The sequence below is a fragment of the Pezoporus wallicus genome, unplaced genomic scaffold (assembly GCF_028554395.1).
Source record: "Pezoporus wallicus isolate ANWC-B61680 ecotype Strahan unplaced genomic scaffold, APGP_CSIRO_Pwel_v1 contig_7379, whole genome shotgun sequence".
In the NCBI taxonomy this organism is placed as follows: domain Eukaryota; kingdom Metazoa; phylum Chordata; class Aves; order Psittaciformes; family Psittacidae; genus Pezoporus; species Pezoporus wallicus.
The window spans coordinates 449900-473730 of record NW_026642884.1 but is presented as its reverse complement, the minus strand read 5'-3'; the positions used below and the strand labels follow the sequence as shown (position 1 = coordinate 473730).

Below are 23831 nucleotides of genomic sequence, written 5' to 3'. Positions count from 1 at the left end.
TCAAATATAGGAATATGGATCAAAGTGGATAAGCTTACTTGCTATCTTTGATTTTACGTCAGAAAACCTGTTAACAACAAAAAATACCATTATTAAATTCAAATCCACATCACAAGCAAAATCACAGACATCCTAGTAACAGGCACACTACTTAAAATGAGAACATGCAACACAAAGATGGCAGAAAAATTACACACTTTATATCCATAAAAACCTACAAACATCTAATTCAAATCTAGCATTAAGTCAGCACAGCAAAATTATCCCATTAAAAGTCTGTTAAGCAGTTTAGGATGTGTATGTAAATATGATCCCGAAACATGAGCATGTGAACACAAATTTGAGAACAGAGGAGATAGAAATAAGAACACAATCCATCTCAAAAGCTACATGAATCACTAAGCACCAAAAAAGTAGACAAGGGAAGCATTCGAAAGTTATAGCTATGTGAAGATTATTTTTTTTAAGATGTTCAGATAGAATATTACCTGTCAAAAGGCAGTTCCTGTGCAATCAAGTGTAGTTTTTGAATAATATCAGCTGCCTCTTTAATCTGTTAAGAGTAACATGACAGAATTACTAAAGAAGCTCTAATTAAGGGCTGTTCCTTTCCCTCCCCTTCACTGTCCAATTTTCCATACATGTAATTCCTATTTCTAAAGCTCGCCGAGTTGATATACCCATGGAAGAGATAACCCCCTTAAGGTTCCTGTGTGTACTTTCATGATGCTTTACGGGTTGGGATTTTTTTAACATAAAGTTATGTAGGTCAAAACATAATAAAAAGCCTAGTTACATGCTCACACTGGGCATGTCTGCATAGGAGTATAAGCTACCTGGACAAAGAGCTCATCACTGCACTGGGCGAAGATAGTTATACAGCTTGCAGACCAAAGACTCCTCAGGGCTGATTAGATCAGAATGCGGCTAGAGTAGTCTCATGAAAATCTGCACCCTTCCAGATGGGAATAAAATATACAGCTGTAACTCAGCGCTGACTGAACTGTAATGTTATCTTTTACAAGTGATTAGGATAGAAAACTTAATGAATCACACCCATCTAGAAGAGAGATCTCTGTTGAACTCCAAAGCAAAATGGCTAGCCACCCTTTCAGACATGTCAGGAAAAGCCATGACAACACTGGCATGGAGAGGGAAAGAAGGGGAAAAAGGGAATCAAGGAATCAAAGCAGAGCCTAGTTAGAGTACCTCACATTCTCCCAATGAAGGACAAATGGAAGCTGTTATTAGAAATTACAAACTGTGAGGTCCAAAGTAAAAATCAAAATGAAAGTCAGTTAATAATACACCTACAAAATAGGAATAGTCACTTGAATAGAAAAGCTAACAAATAAACATAATACAGAATGCAGATTTCTGCTCACGTATTCTTCCACAGTCAATCAGCATGGGAAGTGCACCTAAGCAGGGTTTAGTACTGTTTCACTAGGCTGACTCAAACTATAGAAAACACCAATTTGAAAATGTGGGGAAAGAGCTGGTTGCATATGAAGCTCAATGGATTTATGTACACGATGTCAACTAGCCCAAACCAGGCACAGCTCTAGGATGGTTTTAGAGGCTTTGTTATGCTGCCTTGGTGACTGGAAGGTACCTCAAAGGTGGCAATGAAAGCTCTAGCTACTACATTCAAGTAAAACCTTTATAAGTTGACACAACGGAAAACATGCAGAACATGCAGTTTATCTTGTTCTTCCTGTTACTCATGTTCCAGGGATCTGGACTTAGAGGAGGGTAATGAAATCCTATTCTCCCACCACATAGAGCAGGTTGGGATTAAAATTTTTCAAGAATAGAACAAGACACACAGGTAAGAATACAGAGTACAGGCATTACAAGAGGATGGCTGTTTAGCAAAAATAGAGGCTCTCATAAAGTACATCCATTCTGCTTATTAAGAGCAGCTTATGTTTTGAACTGTCAGTTTACAATAGCCTGTTAAGTCCAAAGCAGCTATGCTCCTCACATAAATCCGACGAAACAGCAGTTATTTCTATAAGCTTACAGCAACCTTAATACCTAACAATTGTGATCAATGCTGACGTCATTAGAATGATCTACATATATCAGCAGTTATTCATCGATGTAAAAAAAACAACTGCAAATACAATATATTTTTTGTTTCCTCTTCAGATAACAGCTGTTAACTAACTTAGTTTTTATTGAATTCAGGGCCTTTTCTTATGCACAACAGAAGCCATAACAAATCAATTCTCCATGGTTTCTGCTTATATCTAGACATACTTAGTTTTTAATTGAATCAGCCTTCTGTAAGCTATCAAAATAAATACAACTTAAAGGCTGTAACACACCTGGAGAAAAAAAAAATGAAATATTGTAGACAAATAACGGCAGGACAGAATTTTAACAAAATATTTTTACGAAAAAGCTAAAAGGCATAATGGAATAATGATGAGTACAGAAACTAAATTGAGAACAGGATGCAAGAATTATAGTAAACACATTAAACACAGGACAATGCTATTGCATGATAAACAAGTGAGCTGTCAGATCATTTTGATAGTTTGTTTTAACTGGAGTGATTTGCTTGCTTCAAGACTCTTCAGTACAGGACAATGACTGGTTAGCTGGCAGCACAAGGTAGATTATAAGATTCAGAGGACAAAGACACACAATACATAGCATGGAAGAAGACAGCAAGGAAAAACCTTCATGAAGACAGCAAGGAAAAACTTTCATAAAGACAATAAGTTTGAAATTGCTTCATACGGCTAGAAGAAAGTAATGTGAGAAGCAACACCTTGAGTGCAGGGAAAAAAAGGAATCCAATAGATTTTAAGAACTGACCCTACTGAGAAAAATATGAATTCCCTAGGAATAACTGCATTATAATTGTTTTCCTGCCTCTCCTTTCACAGTATCCCTTGCCTTCAATGTCTCAAAGAAAAACCCACACTTGTGAGGGATGGCATAGTACAAAAGTCACAACATCTTCCAAACCACTATCTAAACTCCACATCAGTTCAAAGATCAGACAACAATGAGAAAGCATTTGATTTTACATTCAAGAATATTTGTTACTACCTCACATTTTAAAACTTATTTTTAGTTCAAAGATTCATTAAGATGTTACAGCACATATCTAGGCAGGTTCTCCTGAAAACACTACTTCTAGTTACTATTTAAATAAGGAAGCAAAAGTTATGGAACAGTACTAACCCACCTACATGGAAATCAGTTGCAATAGGACAACTTGGATCCAGAAAACCTTGTTTGTGTTCCCACATACTTCCCCTGCAGACTAGCACAAGACTTCTGGCCTTTACTACATTTGCCTTCCCCAGATTTGCTGAGTATCTTATTAGTCTTCAGACTGTCTAAAGGTTAATTTGTTTACCAATTTCCAGGTTCATCCTATTTATCTACTTTTTTTTTTCAGATCCTCCAACAGAAAGTATTATGAAACTTCAAATTATAAGTGAAAGTTGAATTCTATGAAAGCCTCTTCAGCAGACAATACAATTCTCTTTCACTTATACTTTGTTATTTACCATGTTGCTATTAAATATTTTTAAAATGCATGTTTTATTTCTACTCAGGAAACAAAAGGAAAACTTATGCAGATCTGGAAAAGGCTGTCCATAGATGAACTTCAGTTATGTTGAAACCTTTCTGTTTGACTTGGAAGTTACAGAAAGTTTTATGGGCTCTCTCTTTGATTAGGGCAAACTATCAAATGGTAATTACCATATATCCACAGACTACAAATCAAAAGTCACTATGCAACTGACTTCTTGGGAATACAACTATATGAAATCATCAGTTTTTCATTTTCCTGAGAGATACCTTAAGGCTCAGTTGAGAGGAGATGACTATTAACCTGTTCTTGGGCCCTTTGTGAGCAATATTTCAAGGATGTATTTCTTGCTGAATGTGCAAACCAAGTTTTTGCTGTTCTCACATACTGGGGGAATTTTTTTCTAGAGTACAATCATAGCATTGCACAGAACTTAAGTGCGAGGATTCTTCAGGATGCACCTTAAAAAAAAAAAAACAAAACCCACAAAACCCTCAAACCAATAACTTACCTTTCAAACTAAATAAGGAAATCCAGTATGTGTCCATTTGCTTTCAGCTGGACACTTCAGTTTATTTCTATTAGCCACACCATTCAGATTGCATTTGCTTCATGAACATACTCTTGAAGCATAAGAAAAACAAAATGCTTTAACATTTCTTTGAAGTTTTCCTGCCCAGTTCCTCTAAAATTCAAAGGGTGGAGAAATAACCACAGGACTATACAAAGCCCAAAGGCATGCTGTGACAAAAAGGCATCTAAGGCCAGTGGACTGACCCAACAGAGTAAAGTTTCACAAAGAAGTTGTATTCAGAAACGTTCTGCATTACAGGGTGGATCTGAGGCAAGGGGTTCAAAGGAAAAAGGCAGATATTTGTGCACTCTAAAGTTGCCCTCCCAGCGTTTCTCAAACCTCGATAATTTCATAAAATGAAAAATGCCAACATTGCCACATTAAGCATCACTGAATACAAATGCTTTATCAGCAATCTGCAGCCTAGTGTTGTTAATTTACATTTCAGAACAATGAAACTTTAACAAGTCAGTCACTCACTAGTTTGAAGTCTGACCATGGTAAGTCATGGTAGCAGCTTGTAATTAGGGCAGTACTGCTTATTGCTTTGAACTGCTTTCATCCCGCTGACAGCTCTTACCTTTTCAGAGTTTGTAAAAACATCAGACTTCAGCTCTCCATCCAGAAACTCATTAAAGTATTTCATCAGCTTCTGAGCCTCCACAGCCCGTTGCCGTGGCGTGTTTACCCCCTCCAGTTGGTCACCAAGGTGACAGACCTTAGTTGCTACATAGCTGATGTGCTCATCTAGTTCTTGGAAATGCTGGAAGGCAACCTGGGAGAACACAGGCACGCGCAAAAAAAACCTCATGATTTCTGTTTACTATACTTTAGGAAACACTAGATTTACATCAGTAAGAAACACAGTGAACACAAGCATTAGCTTTCCAGAACTAATCAGAACCACTAATGAAGTACACACAACCACTTAAAAGTTCAGTGTCTTCCTTTTAACTATGGTGAAGACTCAGTACTTTCAGAATAGCTAACACTCATTAATGGAACATGCAGATAAGCCCCCTTTGACAGGGGAAATTGTTCTCCATTGAAACCTCTTTATTCTTATCTCAAACAGTAGCATGCTGTACCAAGAAACATTAATAGAGCATGTGATGCTTTTAAAACTTGCAAAGCTTAGCACCGACTATACTCTTTAGATTTTACCTGGTTGCTTTTCTGCAGCTCTTGTACTTTCTTGGCAAATTCCTTTGCTTCCTTCTGGCACTGCTGTTCTAGTTTCTCCACCTTTCTCTGAATCCTTTCATCCATTACCTGTAATTCTTGGATATGATTTACAAATTCTTCCAGTAATCTGATTTAAAAAATGCAGGAAAGCAGACTTCAGTTTGAAAGACACTGTCTTCTGCAGAGAGCTTAAAAAACCTCAAAGAAAAGAACTTGCCTACAAGGCTGGTATAATCACGTCTAACTTACAAATGCTATTTTGTTTTAAATTACATCACCCTAGCTCTGTATAACTCTATGCCTACATAAAAACTATGTAATCACATAAAAGGCAGGCCAGAGGAGAGTGGAATACTGAAATACCAACCACCCAGAAATGCAGCTCTGTCACAGGTACAAAACCCCCTATATTCCCATCTTCCCTAAGGAAGCCTCATAAGGACAAAGAGTTTAGGCTACCACATCCCTTCATTGCAAGAACTATAACAGGGTAATAATGTCTACCATACATGTTACAGTAAACTTGTAAATCAGTATCCTATTAACAGGCAACAAATACACTCATGTAGTCTCGTTGTTTTGCTTACAACCGTTTTCTTTCCGGATTTCACGTCTTTTCTTCCTCTAACGTATTTTAAGGACTTTTTTCCACCCTTTCCTATCACTCTGATTTTTCTTCCAGACTCACTCTTCCCAAATACAGGGATGAATTCCTAAATTTCCTCTCTTCTTTTTCATTCCATTCTCAATGTGTGCCTCTTTCTCATTCCTTTTTTTTTTTCTTGCTGATGTATCCCATTCCACTCATCTTTTCAGCTTATGCTTTCCTAAACATCCCAGTCACTGATGCTCAAGGAATGAATTATGCCCAGATCCTCCATAGCCATAAAACTCATGCTACTAACTGAAAACATGTGAAAGATCTGATAACACTGCTGCCGAGGTTTAATATTAGATCAGAAGACAAAAGGAAACATGAATCTCTTCCAGGGCGCTATTTCTAGACTACTCAGGAATTGCCTTTTCAGAATACTGTGAATGTGAAGCCCTTCCAACCTGCAATGCTGCTAAAGGCAGAGGAGCATGCTGCTCTTCTCCTGACTTCCCATGAACAAGCTAAAGACTCTCAACAACCAGAAGTGAGAAGCAGAATGTATTATTTTACCTTCACGACTCCTTTCCAGTAACAACTACAGCACCTCTCTTGGCCAACAGCTTTCTCCAAGCAACACCTAAATGATACTAATGCAACTCTTTAGCTGCATGGAGGGTCACTGCAGTTCCAGTTTGAACTTCTGCTGTTAAAATGACTGGCTTGGAGCACTGCTCACTGTACTGGTCTAAAAACCTATTTCAAATGATGTCTTTATATAACTTAAAGGCACAACTTACTGAAGAAAACTGGACTGAGGCAGATGTTTATGACTGCCTTCCTCAACTTCCTTGTCCAAAGCCCAAGAGTAAGCATGTTGCACTAGATTCCACAGAAAATCACAAGGAACCAACTTAAGTTTACAGAAATATATTTAAAATAAACTTTAAACAACAGTGACACAAAGCGTACTTTCCAACAAAAGCCTCGAGAAGTGCAGACAGTTTCTATCTGATTCAGTTCTAAGCTGATTCAGTTCCATTTGAGATTTGTTTTCTAAACAGTTATTGTGCCAGCTCAGCACTTATTCAGCAATAGTACCTAACAGAATGAGAGAAGAAAGAATGCTCAAGTATAAGAGGTAGCTGCTGGTCACATTTCTCAGAATAAAGACTCCAACATTCTTTCTACCAAACAAAAGCATCATCTTCTAAAAACAGAAAAGAAAAAACGTACACCCAAAGGTCCATTTTATTTTTTTTTAATAATTTTGGCTCCCTACTCAATATTAGAAGATCCCACAAGAAAAATATTTCCTGTTGCAGGATTCTCCCACTTGTCCTGAAAAATCTGAAAGTGCATCACAAGAGTTAACACAACCAAGCCAGCAGAAATACAGAAGATAGGTTAAACTGAGTAGGTACTGGTACAAATCATTAACTACCCTAAAGCATATATTAGGCCCAACTGTGAAGAAAGAGCTACACGAAATAAAGCTGTGTATTTCCAGGCTTCTTCCTGCTTAAATCACATGCAAAGCTCTGCATATGACACAGGCCCCAAACCGAATGTCAAACGTTCAGCACCTTGCAAGAACTCAATATCCTTCCTCTTCTTTCATACCTCCAAAGAGCCAGACTGCTCCAGAAGGAATGTCCCTTGACCAAGTTAATGAAGTGTTTCAGGTTTCCTTTTGAGTAACAACAGCTTGTCTATGAAGTTATTAATTCCTAAACTTTGTTTTGGTTCTATCTCACGTTACTACAATGAATGATCATGTGGGTGAGAAGTCACTAAGGAACAGTTATTGCACTTGCTCATCTCCCAGGTTGTAATAGTGTGAAAAACAAATATCAGTTGTATCTCTAGAAAAGCTACCAATACTGGTACAAAAGCTAAACAGTTTGAAAGAGACACTCTTCAAAACAAAGAATTTTCAGAGGTTTGCAGTACAGAAGCTTAGTTGCTGATGTTCAACAGATGGTGCTGTATAAAACTGTGCATCTGCATTACCAGTGCAAGACCCAATGTCAGCCCAGTAACTGAAGATCTGGCTTCTTAGGGTTAGGTTTCTCACAGAGCCAAGCCAACTCACCACAAAGCAGAGAAGGTCCTACACTACCTCTTCCTTCCCCACTTCCCATACCCTAGCTTTGAGCTTTTCCACACCCGCATTCCTTCTCACCGCCAGCTCACAGACACAGAGTCTTCCCTTTGCACCTGCTCCCAGGCTTTTTCAGTCAGACAAATTGCTAACTGAATGAGAAAATGTTTTGGTGGGGTTTTTTGTTTGTTTTTTGTTTTGTTTTTTCTTCGTATCAGTTTAGTTTTCTGACACTTTAGTAAGTCACATTAGCTTATCATGAGATCGGATGCCCAGAGGTAGCTCAAGATGAGCCATCATGGTGTGCAGCTCAGAGCAAGGGCATGAGCCCATTCATCAGCAGCAAGCTGTTCATTTGATTCAGACTATAAAAATTCACACAAATTCAGTTTAATATAATCTAAGTCAACATAGCCATGTTTCTCCCTTTCTTCCCATCCTACCTTTTATTTGCACCTTTACTGTAAACTACTGGGTCTTACAAAAAGCCAGGTCAGGGAGCTAAACTGGCAAGAAACTCATTAAATTAACTTAAATATCATAGCAGCAAAGCCTCATATTATGCCTTAATCCAGCAACTATAGTGCTTTGGAACATTCATGTCTGACAATATCAATTCTCCTTCCTTCAAAAGGTCTAAATCAGAAAGTGACTTTCCTTACTCTTGTTACTGAATAACTGGTTCATGGTCACAAATTCTAGCAATTCTCCCAAATGAAAACCTCCCTGGACACACACCAATACTGCCTACAGGCTTTTTGTTATATATGTAATAAAATGGTACAATTAAAGATACATTCACTTTGACCATTATGCAATTTTACTTTACCTTTTTGGATCAAAGGCTTCTCCACCTCTGGAACCTCCTCCCGGTGTTCTCCATGCCAGGCGTTCAATGTATTCATCTGCCACAAAAGGCTCCTAGCCACAGAAAAGAAATTCCTTACAATGTGCCACCACAGGTTGTTCCTTAAGCAGCTGCTTACACATAATTTTGAAAGTGTGTAGAAGCTTTGCTACAATCAAAAGCAAGTACAGTGTTGACAATTACCCCGTCACCTCTTATGTTTATGTATTAAATATGGGAACACTGTTCTTAACACAGTGGATTTGAACATCTAGTCTAGAGATAGACAGGCTACTAGCAAAGAGTTTGCTACAGGTCTGGGAAGAGTTGGCTCTAAATTATCTCTCCTGATTTCCAGATGAGTTTATGGCTTGTCATTAAAAAGTGTGAGGACTGGAGCACCTCTCCTATGATGACAGGCTGGGAGAGCTGGGGTTGTTTAGCCTGGAGAAGAGAAGACTCCAGGGAGATTTTAGAGCAGCCTTCCAGTACCTAAAGGGGCTGACAAGAAAGCTGGAGAGGTACTTTTGACAAGGGCCTGTAGGGATAGGACAAGGAGAAATGGCTTTAAGATGAAAGGGGGTAGATTTAGATTAGATGTTAGGAAAAAATTCTTCACTGTGAGGGTGGTGAGACATGCAACAGGTTGTCCAGAGAAGTTGTGGCTGCCCCATCCCTGGAACTGTTCAAGGCCTGGCTGGATTGGGGCTTTGAACAACCTGGTCTAGTGGAATGTGTCCCTGCCCGTGGCAGGGGATTGGCACTAGATGATCTTTAATGTTCCTCCCAACCCAAACCATTGTGTTTCTGTATGATTCTATGAACCTGCATGATTCTATGAACCATGCAGCAGCCACATTGATTTCACATACTAAATGATGAGACCTAGCTGTCAGCTGTGCAGCAAATCAGATAGAACTGATCTGTCTAAAAAGTTAAGTAGTAAAGTTTTCTTTAACCCTGCAATGCAGTTCACAACACAGCATCACCAGCAGAACTGGCCAAGACACTGCCCTCTGGCAAAAACAGTGTGAGAATGCCACTGGACGCTATGCAACACCAAACTGCAGCTGCAGAAACAAAACAGATAATGAAAAAAAAACAAAGCAAGCATAAACACAGATGATGGACTTGACCTTCCCAAGAAGTTAAAACAAGGCATAAGTGATGTCAAAAATGCAAGGTTACTCGGGTTTCTTCCATAGTTTTTGCTGGAGCTTCCACAAAAATGCTGCACAATGGTGAAGCATTAAGATTATTTCTCCACCCAGCAGTATTTTCTGAAGGCAGAGACCTCATTATAAACCCAAGACCTCCTATTTAATAGGAGTATCTCGAGTATTTCTTTACATAGTTTAATACTAAATACTCAAACCACAGTCCAACACCTACCCTTTAAAAAAAAAAAACAACCCTAAGAATTTGTCACTTCAGATTAACTGACAATCTAGCAGCCTTGTTAAGGTGTTAACATTAGCACATCTAAGATCAGTAAACAAAGTATTCTCATAACCACCAGGATTTCATGGAAAGCTTTTAGAACCATTGCTGCATGTAATTTAAGGCAATGAACAGAGCTGGGAGTGGTTCTGGTTAAAAGTGGTATTTGCCACAACTTATTTCTGATAACAAAACATGTGAAGATACCACAACTACTTTTGATAAGGCTTGTTTTTTAAAAATAAAAATAAATAGATCTCCATAGGTACCAAATTGGTTCCTGTATCAACAGGTCTAAAATCTCATTAGACGTAATAGGGAGGAAAAAAAAAAACCCTTCCATTATTATAGTGTTATTTTAGTAACAAAAAGACAAAGGTTGAAAAGCAAACATTGCCAGTTCAAAGTCTGTCATTCCTCAGAAACACATTATGGTCTATCCAGTCAGGCACAGCTATTAAACAAAAATATAAGTTTTTAAAATATACTTTGCAACACGACGATTCCTGCCAGATAAGAAGTTTCACCATTTCAACAGATCATCCAGAACCCACTCATTCAAAGACTGACTACAGTTACTGAGTTTTGCTCAGGCTTCTTGGTTAAGCTTAAAAAATAAGTGGATGATGCCACATAGAAACAATTTCTCTGCAAGTCACTTATCTCTAACCCAGTTGTTTCTGATACACACTGTGTCCTTTACATGAATCCTTTTTATCAAAGGCCTAACACAGTCTTTTCATATCAAATGTAAATTCTCTCCTTATTTCATCATGTTTGGGAACATTTTTGCAATTTCAATTATAGGTGAAATCAGCCATTCAATACAGTAACATTTCCTTCAAGGGCTTCCTAATTACCTTATGGCTCTGCACCACTTCTCCTTTACATGAAAATCCCAACCACAGTCTTTCCTCTCAAGATCCTGCAAGTCAACTGGAGTACCACTCTATTTACAAGGATATCAATGCCAAGTACATTGCTACGGAAGAATCCTATATATGGGGTGCACTGTTTACTGATGCTCTGTGTGTGTATCTAACATTTTCTACATTTTAGTTTTCCTGCAAGCCTGTTAAAGCCTTCTCTCCTACAGAAATCTGATATACATACCCTAGATGCTTGAAAATAATAACAAAAAAAAAAATTATAATACCCATTTTGCTTATCCATCTGTATAGTCCTCTAAAGCTCCCTCAAGTGCATGTGTTCACAGAATTCCTGCAGTTCCCTCCCCTGCATCCCCAAAACCAGCCAGATACACAGCAACATATACTGTGATTGACCCCAAACCCAGGTGCCACCTGACCAGCCACGAGACCGAACCGAACCCAGTCCCCTCCACTGCCCTCCCCAAGCCACAGGCACTCATCTCCCTCTTCTGCAATGCTCATCCCATCTCGCAGTCTGCCTTTCTCCTGCAACATCTGCTATTCTGCAAAAATTATAAACCAGCATTTTGTTTTAGCAACCCGACACATCAAAGTATTAATTAGTTTAGTTAGACCTAAATGACAGCAGAATCACTACATACAGGTGCAGTAATACTTTAAAGGGGTATACTATGGAAAAAATCTGTTTTTCAATAGCACTTACACAGGAATCCTGTTCTTCAGTTTTTAATCATATAAACCTCATTCTGTATCATTTAAGAAATAGTAACTGCAGGGGATATTACTATGTGCAGAATACTGACCAACAGGGGGGAAAAAAAAAAAAAAAAGAGCTTTTTCATTCAAATTTTTATAAAGGGTGTGCTAAAAACAATCTACTTGATTTATAAAGAATAAGTGAAGTTCAATAGTCTTTTTAAGGCATAATTTCACAGATCCCACTACAAACCCAAAACTTTACAGTTTCATTTATGTATTGTGTCTTTAACAAACATTTGCTCTCTTCAATGCTATCTTGATAATAGGGTTCCCTACAGCTGAGAGCTTAATTCCTATTTTAAGTCTCCTACCCCGTTTTGCAGAAATTGCTGAAAATCTACTATTACAAACGTCATTTGCAAGTCCTCTGCCTGTTATCAGATGAGCTCCAACAGTCAATTTCTTCACAGCTTTGAGCTTCCCTCTAGCTCTAGATGAATAAACATTATGTTATCCATTCAGCCAATACTACTGATTTAATAAGAGATATGCCTGAAGTGGATGATAACCTGCTTTGATCTTGCCTATATAGACAAAACTAAACTGGACCTAGCAACATTAAAAATCAGTTTAGAAATAATCATGGTTAAATAACACTTTGAGTTACAGGAGAAACTGAGTCCATATTGTGCCCATTTTTTAGCACAGATCCTTCTACGTATCTCTATTAAAAAGTACTTTGAAACACATACTCATGAAAACATGGCAATCAAATACCACCCCCAGTATGCAGCTATGGGTTACTCCCATAATAAGCACATTTTCATGGTCTAACATATATGGCAGCGACTTCAAACTAACACAGTAGGCAACACTAGTTTAATGAATGTCAAGAAAATCTCTCTTGCCTTTGGAGAGAAAGAAATACTGGCTTCCGTATCAGAGAACATAATTTCAAGCCCAATCTCCAGGCAAAGGTGTCCCCTACACTGCAATTTCACCTTCATTACTATTGCAAAATGGAACAAATTGTTGCATGACCCCTACATGCAGACAAAACAAAGTTTTCTTTCCACAGCCAAGTTATCTCACATTCAACATCCCACAAAGAATAGAACCACACTATCATCACACTGAGGAATCAATGGACTCCTAAGACAGTAAGGGATAAAAAAAAAACACACCCTAGCATCCAGCTATTTATAACATGATATATTAGTCCTGCTATTTTTTTTTAAACCATGCAAGCCAAAAGATATAACATTCATGTGTCGTAATAGTGATTCATAAATTTAAGCGCATACAATGCATTTATGTAAACTATAGATAGAGGATCTTCCAGAGAAACAGGAAGACCTTTCCTGACGGCTGGGCAAAGCATGCCCCAGTATTAACACACCAAATGAACAACTGCCTCTTGAGCGACTCGGAGAACAAATACAGGATACCTGGTAATAATACCACATCCCCACGCATTAGCATGGGAAGACAAGCACTTTTCAGACTCACATATAATGACAGCCCATAATGCAGGCCAAAAGAGAAGAATTCGCCAGACTCTTGCTGTATTTCTGCCCTGCCATGTACAGCGTTGGGCAAGTAATGACTTTCGTGTGCCTCAGTTTCACAGTAGCTAAAGGGAGGGTGAAGCTATCTTGATTCAGAGAAGTAGAAGCTGTGACAGGACACCGTAGCGCTGGGGTCAACTGAATCTGTCCATTCATAAGAAGGGTGGCGGTGGGGCCTGGCACAGCCTGGCATCCTGCTGAAAGCGGCACCCCGCGTGTTGCAGAGCCCTGGGGAAGGAGGCCCAGGCGTAAAAGGCACCGCTAGCTCCTACCCTAGGGAACGTGAGGAAATGCTCTCCCCCACCCGCGGCAGCTTTAGAGAAACCGCCCGCCGAGGGATCACCCTCGCTCCCCCACTTCCTCGGCCTCCCACACCGACACCCCACTCCCCTCGTCCTGGCATTGCGCCCCTCGCCCCCAGCACACGCCCTCGCCCACGGAAGGAGGTCCAGCCTCACCGCTCGAGGAGGAAGCAGCTCGCCCGGGGGAGCTGCGCCCCGGCCGCAGAGGGGCAAGCCCTCCGCATTCCCTCAGAGAGCCAGCCATCCTCACCTACACCTCCCGCCCCTGGGCCCGCCACGGGGAACCCCGGCACTGCCCGCACCCACCTCGAAGAGCTCGGCCGTGGTGGCCATGGCCGCAGGGAGGGCGGCAGAGCACCTCCTTCAGCAGCCCACCGCCAGCTCGCCGATGCCGCCCATTGTGTTCCACAGCACCAGCCGCCGCGGCACCGCCTCCACCCGCCGGAAATGGGCTTGCGCCGGGCAGTCGCCGCCGCGCGCAACTGCCGGCTCCTCCCTGGCCGTGGCCGCCCCTCCGCAGCTGATGGGCTCCCTTTAGCGCCGCATCGGCGCCGCAATAGCTTTGCGAGCAGTGTGGCTCCTCAGGTATGATCTTGGGGCTGGCGGAGCCGTGCTCTTCTATGGGTAAGGGCAACGCACCGGGATGGGGGCCTGTGACGACTGGGGAGGCGGGAGTGGGCGCAGGCCCGGCAGCCAGGGTAGGCTCGCGGGCCGGGCCGGCGTGGGTGTCCCCTGGGATCCGGAGCGCTGTGGGGCGGCCGGCGGCGGTAGCTGGGAGTTCTGGCCTCTTTGGCAGGAGAGAAAGCTGGCGGGGTCGTGGCAGCTTTAGAGAAACCGCTGCTGCCTCGGGTTCTGAAACGTGCAAAAAATACCGAGCAGTGTGATGCTGACTGAATCCTTTCAGCAGCATCAGCGCGCTGCTGGCCGCTGTCCTTTTCTGATTAATTAAATCTTCCTTTTTTTTTCTTTTTTCCCCCTAAGTTCTGCAATTTGTACGTGACTTTCTTTTCACTCTTCCTCTTTCTGTAAAGATTTTACCTAGCTCTTCTCTGCCCTGACGTGGAAAAGGGCAAGGTGGAAATTACTAAATAGTCAGATGAAAGTGGGTAAAGTAGAAAGCATGCATTTTTCTTATATTCTCTTCTTGTATTGTTCTGTAACTAAAAAATGGTGTTTTCAATCAGAAATGTAACTTTTGATTTGATTTTATTTTTTTGCATACGAAGACAGGTGTTTTTTAAGTTAGTGGAGGAGTCCACTAAGTTTTCCAATGCAGGGCTTTTTATTCTGAACTGTGTAAGAGTTCTAAGTAAGACTTTGGGCTAGGCAGGCTGCTTTTGTTGGTCTGCCAAAATTTGTTACTATTTCAGAGGACGCGGAGGAGCAGAAAAATAACTGGGGTTAGGGAGATGAAAAATGTTGAGACCTGATTAAAGAGACGTGATCTGCAGTCCTTGTCTGGATTCACTAAAACTGAAGAAGGATGCAAAAAAACCCAACCAAAACAAAAAGAGCAAGTAGGCTATCTTCTATTTTCAGGTGCAGACAGATCTCTGCATCAGACATTCCTCTCATTGTTTTAGGATTAGTATTATGGTCCTTGTATTACCTACAGGACCAGAGGTGAGGCCTCCCCTCTACAAACACAGAGAAAGAGAAAGCCTTGTCCCCAAAAAACTGAGAGTGTAATCACCACGGAGGAAGAGGGGGCTGGTGACGGGGATATGTGAAGTAACTTGTTACACAGTAAGTGGCAGAGACAAGGAATAGTGCTCCTTTGAAAAGGGCAAACTATACTTGATACTTCAAGTGACTTCCAGACTTAGATCTTTCAAGTTCCCAGAGGAAATAATAGGGCTGTGGAAACCCCAAGTTTATCCCCCTGACTGACCTTAAATTCAACAAAGCATGCAGACAATATAAAGAATGCCAGATCACATGGAAACTGTTGGTTTCAGGACTCACGCACTCAGCTGGAGATACGTGAGCCCTGATCTTTAACCTCAGAGAAGACATCTGAGACATCAAAGCATTCTGCTTTTCTTGAGCTGGTCATAACTTAATTCGGGCAACAAGTATGGTCTCTCTTGAATCACCAAAGCTCTTTCATCCCTGGAAACTTTAATCTTTTTAAGTTTTCATCGCTTTCTAGAAGTGAATACTGAAAAACTGAGATCTGAACGGCTAACTAATCATCTAATTACTCAGCTAAAGCTAGGAAGATTCAGTGAGAGGAGGAAAAGATCGATGTGGGATGGGAGACAGCTTCAGCAAATGGAGCAGACAGATAGGGACATAAGTAAGACAAAACTAGGCTGAAGTATTTCCCCTTCCTTTGTTTTGGAAACACTGGCGAAAAATAACAGATGCTTACTGTGATAAACACATAAATGTATTGGCTTTCGCAAATCATAGGTGTTGCTATGTGAATATAACTGTATGAGTTCGCGAAGCTCGCTAAAGACACAAGATTAGACAACAAGTTGAAAATGGCCAGAACTGTTGAGCAAAATGGAGTCACATAGCAACAGGCTAGTGCCTGGAAAACATAGGGTTAAAGTACTTTTAGCCTAACTTAGGTTGAAGACAAAGAACAATGTTTGTGTTGTAAGTCTGTGGAATTTAGTGGCCCCACTAAACATGAATGAATGATTTCACACCATCCTTCTCTTACCAGTTAGTTTAGAGACAGTGCCTCCCAAACATCTGCTGGCTTTGGATACTCCTTGTCTGCCCATCCTGCAATAAATTTTGCAGGAAGGTCACACTGTTCTAAATCTTTGCCAGCTATCAGAAGAATTACAGATACGGCTGGTTTCAGCTAGTTTTGTGTTTACTAGGGCATCCAGCTGTGCCAAAGATGAAAAGTCCACTGTGAGGAAGACTGCTTACTTCATCCTCAAGACCCCTGCCCACAGTCACTGGAGAGCAGCACGCAGATGCCAAGAGAAGACGTATGATAATAAGTTCCTGGAGTGGTTATAATATTCCCTGCCTACATGTGGGAATTATGCATATGTATATGACTAATGCTATAGCAAAAATATATAAACCTGTAATAAATCAGTGCGCCTCTGGCTATGGTCACGTGTCCAGCGCTGTTGCTTTTGCTTTATTGACTTTGGTGTGTAACCTGTGATATGCTCTTTGAAGGTTGTGAATAACTACTAAGAGAATCCAAAATAGAGAAGATAAAAAAGCAAGCCTGTTACAAAACTTAATGTAAGAGAGACTCACGGGAGTCTGAAGTTCCAAAAAAGGATGAAAACCAATCCATTTGTAGAAGTAATAATTTTTCTTTTCTCAGCTGTTTATTAAAAGACAAATTCTTAGTTCCTCTTGATAATTTTAGGTTAGCTTGAGAAGAAATTCATCCTTCTCTCCTTTACAAGTAATACTGCTTTAAACGAAAAAATCCCAGGCACAGCATTAAACAGCTAGTATAATTTTTCTCAAATATTATCTCTAGGAAATTTAAAATTAAATATATACATGGATGCAACATAGCAATTTTAAAATATACAAAACTCTGTGTCTCTGTGACATTATGATTACTTAAATACTTGAAAAAATGAAATGATGAAACAGTCATAAAAGCTTAAAGTCACATATACCGCATATGCAGTGTGGAATCTGTTTTGCTTCTCTCCTTCCAGTCCACGCAGCCCATGCCAGAAAAATTGACTTATGTACAGTGAAATGGTGTTGTATTTATAATACTGTAAAGATTTTAGTTAATCTCATTGATCAATTAAAGCAACTGCTGCAGATTAGTTGTGTAAGTTCAAAACAGCAGTGGTATATTAGCATACTATAGTTAGGCAAAAAGCTGTTGTATTTGGATTTTATTATGTGGGACATCTGTTTTCTTAAGTGTCTGAAAACTTGTCTTCTTGACTGTAATTTCACCTCTTAGAAATAGTTTGCTGTTGCAGTTTTGCTGCACTGGTGTGAGTCATGCTTGGGTTCATTAGTGTTGTTTAAACATCCCATACCTTTGTGCAACAGGAATGGTAGACGGGTTCACATTTTATCTAAAAAATGAATGAATACATTTGCTCAAAGTTCTCAGGAAAAATCCACCTGCTATAATGAATCCTAATGACTTGTGAAATAATTTTATTGTCAGTGATTTAGATCACTGTTCCTGTCACTGTTTCTATCAGGATGCTGCTGGCTTCCATTTACACAAGGTTCCTTTTAGCACCAGAGGGGCCTTTAGGAGTTACTTGAATACTGAAAAGAAACCCATCCTTCATTATAACAGCGGATTGTGTGGTTGGTGTGATAATTTGGGTGGGAAAAGATGAGCAACATTAAGATGTTCTTATTTCCATGTCACAGATGTTACCCTGCATGCTAAAACCTTCAGCGGGTCAACACATGCCTGTACCCTCTGAAAGTGCTCTTCTTAAAGCCTTGCGTTTTGAACTGGAGCTCACAGATGACCATATCTTCATGAAGCATCTAGATACTTGTACCCAAATCAATCATTCATTGGTGTATTCAGTTTGCACCAAAGGAGGGGATCTCTGGCTCATGCTTGCTTTTCAGAAGAGTGGTCCAATATATGCATGTCTTCCAGTAGTTGAGGAGACCTTGGAGCCACAGCCACCCCTCCTCACCGTTAGTGGGCTCTTGCAAGGACTTGCTTTTTTGTTAGGCATTGTGGGCTACATCTCTTCAAGTTGGAAAAATGAAGCTGAGTGTGAAAATAGGCAAGCTTCAAAATTTGCTTATACAGACCTGTTTGGCACCCCCTTAAACACAAACATACATAGTTTAAACAGCTGGTTTGATGACATTCAGGAAATACCTACAGATAAGAATCAACTGGCTTGGAGATCCAGCAATATAAAGGCAAACCTCAGGTGAACGTCTGTATCACTGAAAAAGTCAAGTGTATGCAGTATGACACAAGAGATGTTATGTACATGTAGCAAGTTTGTGGAACTGTAAATTGCAACATGAAAGCATTTTATGTGCAAGTCTGATCAAAGTATTTTTCATACAAGCACACTGGGAAAGTAAGTACTTATGCCATTTTACTTTGGGATGTGAACAGTGAATTTTAATACTGTAATATTTCAAAGTATAATGAAATATTACTTCTTAGACTGATGTGTTAGTGTTCTTTATTTTGATCTTTACTGATTTTTTTTCCTGCATGCTTCATGCATTTTTTCAGTAACTATTTATGGGACTTAAACGTCCAGCATTCCAGGTTTTCATTGTTTAATAATACAAATTGGGGAATATTGACTAAATAGATCAATAATAATTATGAAATACATTAAAATTTGTGTTTTCTATAATTGATGTATTTAACATTCGTTCTGAATTATGCTTAGGAAGCACACTGTGTTGTCAGAGTATTTGTCAGTGTTTCGAGAGGAGAAAGGCCTAATAAAGTGGATCATGACAATTCAGTTAATTGCAAGAGGTGGGATATTCATCTCTGAAGGAAGCTAACTGAGCTTTCAAAGACTGGGCTATTTCCCATCAGTGATGCTGGTAGGAATTATAAGGGTGTACAGCTTCTTGCTCTCAGAGGGACAAGTTTCTAGGTCATCTTGCAGAGGGGATGGCCTTACATAAGAAGAAAGCCCTGGTGTAATCATTCACTGCTGAGCTGGCACACAGAGAGATGAGACAATGGATGTGCTGCACATGGTTGCTGTGGGAAAGCTGACTTGGGACCACAGTGGCCATTAATAGCATGCTTGAATACATTAAGCGGATGTTGTAAAAGTAACAGAATTAATTAGACTGTCAGCAAGCATGTTTATGTAACATTTGTCATATTGTAGCTATACATTAGTCCTTGGTTTGCTTATCTGTTTTCTTGCTAAAGAGTATTTGCTGATTAAGAGACTGCATCACTAGCCTTACCACATGGGAAAGGCTACTGAAATGGGAAAGGGACTTGGTTTTGACAGTATTTGTTGGTATTGATATTTGAAGCCAGCTGAAAATTTTTAGTGTGATTTTATTATTTTTTCTTCTAATGATTATGTTTGAACATCTAATTCTGATTTGAGGGAGTTAATCTAAAGTAACTTGACTTCATTTTTCAAGTGTGACATAGAGGGATCTGCACCAAACATAACCCTCAGCTTGAATCTCCCGACTAATGGTCCTCCACTCCAAGATATCGTGGTCCATCATTTTGTGACTTCCATTGACACTGCCATGCTGATGTCCAGTAGTGCCGAATCACTGTGTACAATGGACCTTACAAATTTCCTTTCATTCTTCCTTCAGATTCCTTCAATTTGTTTTACTACACTTCCCGGGTAATAACATCCCTGACGCTTGTTATTTTTGAGTCTTCAAGCAGGGATAAAAATACTTGTATTGTTGAACATGTCTGAATGAGTTTCAGTCTGATAGAGGCAGGTAATGTGTTTTTTATATTATAAACTGCTTGGAATGCAATTGAGTCATCTGAATCACATTCAGGAGGTGCCAGTACCTTTGTTTGGCATGGCTGCTCTTACTTTAAATGAACTATTTAGATGCCTGAATTTGAAAAATATATCCAGGCTGAGATATGTCAAGTGCATATACCACAAGTCTGTGTATCACAAATAGCCTGAAGAGTAAAACAGTATATAACTGATCTTATGATGATGGTGTTAACTTATCTTGAGAATTAATTTTTTTTTTTTTTTTTTTCCCCAGGTTCCTGTTCCACCAATTTTGGGATTTTATCAACTTGTTGAGGAGTGATCACAGTTAAAAATAACAGTTAATTTAAAGCTTCATGAAAGCATAAAGAATATTTTGAGTACTGCAAAGCTTGTATAACTTTTTTCAACAGGTAAGAATAAAGAAATCCTAAATAAATTTATTCCATTTCTCTGTAATCTTCCTGAAATAAACCTGTCAGGAGTCAATATAATAGATTATGGTCCATCAAAGTACTACCAGTGGATAGTGGACTTGCGGTGTTCTGATGCCCACTTGGAATTCTTGTAATTTCCAGAAAACAGAATTATACCAGAATATTTGGTAATGTTCTGAGTACTTCTGTTGTGCATCTCGTTCCCCCATGGTATTTTCTCACTGGAAATACTGCCGCAATCCCAGGTGGATTAAGTCTCAAGATTACTTCCAACCCAGGGCTACCTGTTCCTTAAGACTGCTAATCCTAGCTACAGATCAGTTTATCAAAAATATAGTTATTTAAAATTAAAACAATAGTTTTCATTTAAGCCTTTCGGACAACTGCCATGACTATGCTATCACATAATTATCATGAAAATTTAAAGATTAAATGATACCAAGTTGCTGATGCTGATCATACTGTTAGTAAAACACTATCAGTGAACTAAGGACAGTAAAACATCATTAGCTCTTCTTTGATTACTAGGTTGAGACTGTGGTGATTTCTTCCTGCTCTGTAATTTTTTTTTTTGTTTTTTTTCATAAATTAGCTGTGTGCTCAGGTATGATTTGTTTCTGTGCACATAAATAACGTCTTTCAGCATTATGCTGCTTTCTTTAACAAAATGGTGTTAGCAAATACTGAGCGATACTAGTTCCAATGGTTTTATTTATTCTCTCCTACTGTAGGGGCCCAATCACTCTGTTAGAGTACAAGGTTGTGTTATGGCCAACTGGATTTGTCTCAAGAGAAGAGCCTACTGGTTTGGGTCATTGCTAAGCAGAATACCCGTGTTACTTCCTCCCCTAGTCAGTTTGTACAGTGCAAGCAGAGCTGTGTAATTTCTTATAGATGCTGTTTCTGGCTTTAGGACAGAAGTTCCCTAAATCTTTGAAAGTTTCTCTGACTGGAACTGTGGGTTTTGGCACTGCAGGCAAAGAGCACCCAACTGGTTATATTTGCACTGAGAATGCTGCTTACGTGAAAGCAAATTGCTAACTCTGTGAAAAGAGGACTTAGTAGTAATTTATGTTATTATCTTAAATTGTCTATGAAGATACCCTGATTTAAAATCATACCTAATTATTAGCCTGTTTGTTCTCAGCATGGAGTTTTTTGTTTTCTTGCTTACAGGATTTGATGTCCTGTCATTTTGTAGTATGTTTGCACATCAAGAGCATGTAACAGATTGCCCATATTTACACAGCAAGCATGACAATATGCATTTAATCATGTTTTCCCTCTCTTTCTGTAGTTGTATTTTAGAATCTCAGACTTTACACTTACTGGATGTTATGTGCCCCAGCATCCTGTTCCGATCTTTGTACCAGGAAAACCCCAAATTACTGCATGTGAGTTGCTAAAAATGTCATTTATTTAACTGAAACTACGTATTGAAGTTATGAACTGGATGTCAGTGACTAAAATTATGTAGCTAATGTTGGACAAAGCTCTTTCCTGTTTGCTTGGGATATCTCAGAAATTTTGTTCTCTGCTTTGTACTTTTGTGTGTGTGTGTGTGTGTGTGTGTGTGTGTGTGTGTGTGATGCTTAAAGTGTCCCTGGAATAAGGACTGGCATCTTGCTTGAAGAACACTCTTATTGCTCAGTTACAAAGTCATTCTGTCCCTTGGGCTCTTTCTCTTTCACCCTGTAATGTTTTACTATGCTCTGCATAATGGCAAAACTTCTATGGGGTGGGGGGGCAGAGAATGACTCTCTGCGGTCTGGCCCCTTATTTTTGATCCTTTTGCTTGATGTGATAGATGAATTGGGAATATCCAGCTACAGAACTCAGCTCCTGCATGGAACATGTGACTGTTGCTGTCAGTGTCCCCTCACCAGCATCCCTTGGTGGTTGTGGGCTTACATGAATCTGGAGCAAAAAACAGATCTACTTATTCTTGAGTTAACACATGACTACTTCCAAGTCTCACCAAAAATACACTAATTTGGAACATAGTAAGTACACATTAAATCTGAGCAGTACTAATGGAAGCATTTTTATTTGTAGCAGTCTATCTGTTGCAGCTGCTGTCAGTCATGTTAGCTGAGTCTGTAAATGCCTTTTGAAAACTATGGTCTACACCGCTAATTTTGTGACAGGTCATATTCAGTCCTAAATTGTAACACAAAAAAGAGTTTTTTCGTACTGTATGGTTTATATCAAGTATGCAATTTATATTCATTGAACAGAATCCAAGCCATCCCTCTGCTTTTGATTTAACCTCTGTTTGAATTTTAAGCTTATGAGCGATACATTAGTAAACGTAATTGAAGCTGATACTTTAAATGTCTCATTATCAGAAGCTATTTTCAAATAATAGTAAGAGTCTTAGCAGGTTAAAGAGGCCATTATACCTTTTCTGTAAACTAGTAAGGATGGATTAGTAGTCTCTCAACTTGGATGAAAGAACATCTAATTGTAAGGCACCTTGTAATGATTATTTTTCTTGCCTTTTTTTTTCTAGCCTGGGATCTTCTTTCTTCCAGTTACTACATCTGGAATTCCAAAGCACCAGCACCTGCATTTTTTTACACCGTAGACTTGATTAATTTTCCTATGACTGATTTTTGCATTTAAACAAAGCAGACAGCTAATGAGAGTAGCATCATGATACAGTGAAAAGAAATGTTTTCCAGCACTTTGTATTTTGTATGTTTGTTTAAAGATTTCTGTTAAGGAAAAACAGAAGTCACTTGTCTTAAAAACGTAAGTTAGTCTTAAATCAGTTAGTCCTGTGTAAGAGTGTAGAGAAGACAATTTGAAACGTACTTGCCACAGCCATTTTTACTTTACATTCTAACATTAACTGGTACAAAATAAGTACCTAGTGATACAGATACAGACTGGTATGATTGTGCTTGTCTTTTGGGAAGACTCCCAATTACTTCATTGGTTTTGTATGCCAGACAGCTCACAGGACGTGAATGCTGTCAGTGTCTTATTCCTGTCCTGAATTCACAAGAATCTGATTAGATTAACAGGACAGTTAAAAGCAAGAGTGCATACAGAATACATACAAGTCAGTAATTTACAAGAATTTTGAGAGGGGGAGTATGACACAATCAGCACTTCTGAAAAAGGAGATGATGCAGCAGTCTTTTTGCCTCTGTCAGAAGTGGCAAGTCCCCTTTCACATGTGCTGTGAAGTGCGAGGTGTGAACCTGGTTTTTAAA

General features: G+C 39.4%; 2 protein-coding genes across 5 annotated transcripts in view; one reads left to right on the top strand and one right to left on the bottom strand.

Moving 5' to 3' along the window:
- Window positions 1-23831, bottom strand: part of EXOC5 (exocyst complex component 5) — a 210129-nt gene that overhangs the window by 12615 nt on the left and 173683 nt on the right. For 2 of the 4 annotated variants that reach the window (XM_057433050.1, XM_057433049.1), the window contains exons 2-7: window positions 14070-14119; window positions 8844-8935; window positions 5298-5445; window positions 4714-4908; window positions 489-553; window positions 39-67 (exon numbers count right to left, since the gene is read on the bottom strand). In XM_057433050.1, coding sequence (XP_057289033.1) covers window positions 39-67; window positions 489-553; window positions 4714-4908; window positions 5298-5445; window positions 8844-8935; window positions 14070-14096 — 556 coding nt within the window. In that variant the 5' untranslated portion in view covers window positions 14097-14119. Of the gene's footprint in view, window positions 1-38; window positions 68-488; window positions 554-4713; window positions 4909-5297; window positions 5446-8843; window positions 8936-14069; window positions 14240-23831 lie in introns of those variants that run through there. The other 2 variants (XM_057433048.1, XM_057433051.1) reach the window with 2 other exon arrangements.
- Window positions 18127-23308, top strand: AP5M1 (adaptor related protein complex 5 subunit mu 1). The gene is given in 11 exon segments (XM_057433064.1): window positions 18127-18612; window positions 18615-18736; window positions 19842-19983; window positions 19986-20059; window positions 20448-20544; window positions 20547-20586; window positions 21342-21372; window positions 21374-21421; window positions 21505-21639; window positions 21908-22004; window positions 23123-23308. Coding segments are annotated over 11 exon segments (1365 nt in total). The 5' UTR covers window positions 18127-18146; the 3' UTR covers window positions 23236-23308.